The 5,000-nt window shown below is 41.3% G+C and overlaps 1 protein-coding gene across 2 annotated transcripts in view; it reads right to left on the reverse strand.

The window, feature by feature from the left end:
* Positions 1-5,000, reverse strand: part of LOC134069976 (MAGUK p55 subfamily member 3-like) — a 29,760-nt gene that overhangs the window by 18,011 nt on the left and 6,749 nt on the right. For both annotated transcript variants that reach the window (XM_062526149.1, XM_062526150.1), the window contains exons 2-4: positions 3,329-3,487; positions 1,951-2,069; positions 1,248-1,325 (exon numbers count right to left, since the gene is read on the reverse strand). In XM_062526149.1, the coding sequence (XP_062382133.1) occupies positions 1,248-1,325; positions 1,951-2,069; positions 3,329-3,353 (222 nt within the window). In that variant the 5' untranslated portion in view covers positions 3,354-3,487. The remainder of the gene's footprint in view (positions 1-1,247; positions 1,326-1,950; positions 2,070-3,328; positions 3,488-5,000) is intronic.

Raw genomic sequence — 5,000 nt, forward strand, 5'->3', positions numbered from 1 at the left:
ATGGAGTATGGTAGCGGGAATGCACGTGTTTGTAGTTGAAAGGGTCTGTACATAATGTCCTATTCAAGCATTATAATGTTAGACCATAGATCGCCTATAGACTATATAGGCGTATGGTATGGAGTATGGTAGCGGGAATGCACGTGTTTGTAGTTGAAAGGGTCTGTACATAATGTCCTATTCAAGCATTATAATGTTAGACCATAGATCGCCTATAGACTATATAGGCGTATGGTATGGAGTATGGTAGCGGGAATGCACGTGTTTGTAGTTGAAAGGGTCTGTACATAATGTCCTATTCAAGCATTATAATGTTAGACCATAGATCGCCTATAGACTATATAGGATAGGCGTATGGTATGGAGCATGTTAGCAGCTCCAGCTTGTGTTTCCCTGCAAAACTGCCCTGCATCAGTTGCAGTCTGATGCAACAGATGAACAAACAAGCCCCTTTATGGTCCCAGATGCCTATTGTTCCAGATGGCCATGCACTGATTAATTCAAATGAAATGGATAAGAGATAAATCAGCTGAAAGAGTTTTGAATCTGGACGGGCTTAATAAGCGATAAATTCGGCAAATATGCTTGACTTCTTCTATCTGACGGCCATTTGGTTATTTCCTGCGTCTGTCTGCAGTCATAAGCCAGAAGTTAATTTCTGTCTGCTTCACTGGGATCAATACCCATATTTGGTCCAGATGATGAAATACTCGTGGGGCTGGTTGGAGTGAGGTGGACAGGAAGTGTTCCCTGTGCGGTCATAAAATATAAAACAGGATAGATGCTTTATTTCTGCTGCTTAGAAGAACCATTACCAAAATAGGTTCTGGAACTTTTTGCTCTGAACTAATCTCAAAAATGATGAAAAGGCGTTCTTAAGGTGTAACATATCTTTCGATGCAAATAATCTAAAAGGATCATAAATTGCTGTTTCATACTATTTAACACAAAACTTCAACTAGTTGTGAAATGTTGTAATGTTGATTTACTCATTTATCCTAGTTGATCAACTGGTTTGGGGCCAGCACTAGAAAAGTTTCCAAGATTTAAGTTTGTCTAACCTTTCACTCTCAAAATTAATGTGTTGAAAACAACACAGCTTCATTGTTTTTTAACACATCTCTATGTCCAAATAGGGACAACCCAGTTTGCATTGTTTCCAACACATTTGTTTGTTTGCAGCGCAGTGACAGCGAGTTGCAAAGACCATTGACATGGTGGGTGAGTTTTTAAGTTGGTATACTTACATCTTCAGCCAGATAGGAGGCGCTGTGGAGCACAGGGGTTGGGCTCTGACGCTGATACAACCTCATTCTCTCATGGATCTACACAACATGACACAAGCACACCACATTGGCTGGTTACAACAAACACACTCTCAGCATAATGACAATTCTGCAAGGTCAACACATTTTTTCGTTCCGTACTGCAGACTGTTTTATGCATAGCATAGTTCAGATATAGTTCACATATCTTAGAGGAGGTATTGAACTAATGACCTTGTTTATGACAGAAATGAAACCTACTTTATTAGTTGATTAATAGACAAAAATGTCTATCTTCTACCTCACCTACCACTCTAGGCTGGGAGAACCCAGATGAACCGGTTAGTAAATTTGAATTTGCTCTGTAGGTCTTTGACACCCGTTCCCACTGTTTCAAAAATCCGGGAGCCAATCACAATTATTTATCTGCCATGGGGCGGGCTTTATAAGATGACAGATAGAGCAGTGCATTCAACACAACCAATGACTGCGCTTATGGCAACAAGGTAAATCCGATAAGGACGTGTATTTTAGAGCAAACAAATGTATTTAAAACCTTCAGTTTCCAAGGAAGATTTGGTTGCTACACTTCTGAAACAATCTTGTGAGAGTTTAATGCACGAGCACCCTGAACTTTTTATTGAAGACGTTTTCATTTTTCGATTGGACAGTTTAGGCAACGCACCTTCATCAGGTACCCCAGACTCCTCTCGCTGAAGACCTCCTTGAGGAAGCCCAGGTCCTCTTTCTGGTTGGCATCTGGATGGAGATGGGAGGTGAGCAGAGCCAACAGCTCGTGGAGCCCTGTAATGTAGGAGATATTTTCAAAATATGCGTTTTATGCCTTCATTGACAGTGACAGTGGAAAGATACAGGAAGTGAATGGGAGAGAGAGCGGGGGTGGGATACGGAAAGGACCATAGGGCGGGAATCGAACCCGGAGTCGCCGACGTGCAGGTGCCCCAGCCAGTTGCGCCACAGCTGGGGCCAAACAATATTTTTTTAATATCTAAATTTTTAATGGGTATTCAAAAACCCATTAAAAAAAACAATCAAATTAAATCAAAATCAGCCTCCATTACACATGTCATTAACTCTGCCTATTTCTCTACCCATTTGTCTTAAACGCGGACCCTGCAGAAGATGGAGAGACATACAGTTAGGTGGTGCCATGTCTCACCTGCCCTGTGGAGAATGGATCGATTTTTATGTGCCGAGTAATGCTTCTCAAATGAATGGCCGTGTCAGCAATAACATCATACAGGGCACCAATAATTTACTGGCGCTAACACAATATTGAAATCAACTGTTCTGTCAGTGGTGGTCTGGAGTCATTTGTAGGAATCAATCAATTTATTCGCTAACAACAGGACAGGAAGGAATTGCTTTTTTTTTTCTTTTTTTATTGACGCGGCCTACTTGTCACAGTCATCCATCAAGAAGAGTCTCCAGAGACAAATTTGTGTTCAGTGTTAAGAATTCGCTGTGCGCTAAAATCCAAGCCGTGTAATCACCGTACGAGTCGAGCCCGTGCTTATTCTGGCTTTCTCCACAGAGTCAAAAGGTAAAATGATAACCAGGCCTCTGTATCAAGAGCAGTCTGGTGACACCAGTGTAAAAACACAGAAATGTCCAGTGTCCTGTGCTGGATTTAGCCTTTTTCCTCACAATTTCCTGTGTAGCATATTAGCCGCATTGTGTATAAGCCGCAGGACAGTGTTTTATGCTAAGTTAAAAGAAACATTACCCTAATACCATATCAACTGCCCCTGTGTATTAACCTCTTAGCAAGAGGTTTTGGCAAAATTACTGTATAAGCCGTAGCTAACAGATGTGAAATTACGGATAGCCTTTTTCCTAGACTTCAAGCTTATTCTCAGTGTAAGTTAGCTAGCTTATTTTCAATCTTCATTGAAGTTTTAGTCTAGCACTAGGCTATCAGTAACACTATGTCCAGGAAACCAACCCAATGTGTTCATAAACCAGAATGTTAATGGAAGGAAAAGTTAGATAGATACTAGATAGATACCAAGATAACGAGTTGTCATTGTGCCAAATCTCACCTGTGGTTGGGGAAAGGACAGGCATGGCTTCTGATCTTCGATTCTAAAGACGAGAACAGGGCTTGTCGTGACTCTCCTCTTCTATTTCCCTCTCCCTTTCTGTCTGCCTCTCTCTTTGCCTCCTTCTCCTAGATCCGTGGATCAGCTCATCAGTTAGCACTGCAAGTAGAGAGAGGGAGAGAGAGAGAGAGAGAGAGAGAGAGAGAGAGAGAGAATATTCACATCTCCAGCTGCGTCAAGTGATAGATAGTCACGATTACACAGCTAGGCACGAACCAACACCACACACCTAGAGACTACCACAGACAAACAGAAACACCTCAGACACTATAAACACATGCACACACTAACCTAGAGAAACTACACACATATAACATAACATCACACCACACACCTATAGACACAACCACAAAACTATACACACACACACACACGCACGACGCACGCACGCACGCACACACACACACACACACACACACACACACACACACACACACACACACACACACACACACACACACACACACACACACACACACACACACACACACACACACACACACACACAAGAGGAACTAAGTCCCTAATGAAAATTCATTTGTGGCTGACACCATAACCACAATCAATTTACATCCAGCTCAATCAATCTCAGCAATCAATCTTATCCTAGACCCATTAAAACCTAAAACAGCTCTGCTGAATAAGAGTCTTCGGTCAGCGCCAAATTTCAAAGTCACAACTCATACAAAACCTGGTAATCAAATTTGCAAAGTCCTTTTCAGATTGCCTCAGTATACATAGATCAAATGGATAGATGATACAGCATATATTTATTAAAAACCCTTCAGCCGGTGACGGGAATGTTGGAAAAAGAAAGTTCTAAAGAACATGTTGGTTCTTTGAATTCGAAAAAAGCAGGAAGGGTTCGCACTCTGAAAAAATAGTGGAATTTTAGAACCTTACATTATTGCAGAACGGAGTCTTTCATTACAATGCTCAAAACTGCTGAATAGAAGGGTTAATAGTAAAGCACATTTACACACAACCAAGCTAACCAAAGTGCTGTACAGTAATATACCATGCAATGGCTTCCCAGGAGATTCACATTAACACTGAAAATTAGTCACTTTGAATAAAAGCATTATGTTAAACAGGCACACTTATCACTGTGCCAGCATTTTGCTAAGTAGTCATACTGGGCTTTGGTTCAGGTCAGTAATATATTGCTGCTGACAATATATCCCCGGTCGTCCTACACTTATTCCTCTCTTTCTGTGTGGTACAGACCACTTCTGTTTGAGTTTCAACCATGAATCATCCCCTTGTGAATAGTTCATCCCCAGACACAGATCATATGGAGGAAAATAGACTGCATTCACATACAGTATATACTGTAATATACAGTATCTAATGGCTAGAGGTGAGTAGATGCCAAAATACCATTGCCTTGAGGCGTGATCACTCTCTTTTTTTTTTTTTTTTTTTTTTTTTTTTTAAAGATTATTTTTTGGGCTTTTTATGCCTTTATTTGGACAGGACAGTAGAGAGAATGACAGGAAGTGAGTGGGAGAGAGTCGGGGTGGGATCTGGAAAGGACCACGGGGCGGGAATCGAACCCGGGTCGCCAGCGTATGTTTAGTCATTGAGCTTGAAGCCTTCAACTGCACAACTG

The sequence above is a fragment of the Sardina pilchardus genome, chromosome 22 (genome assembly GCF_963854185.1).
Source record: "Sardina pilchardus chromosome 22, fSarPil1.1, whole genome shotgun sequence".
In the NCBI taxonomy this organism is placed as follows: Eukaryota; Metazoa; Chordata; class Actinopteri; order Clupeiformes; family Clupeidae; genus Sardina; species Sardina pilchardus.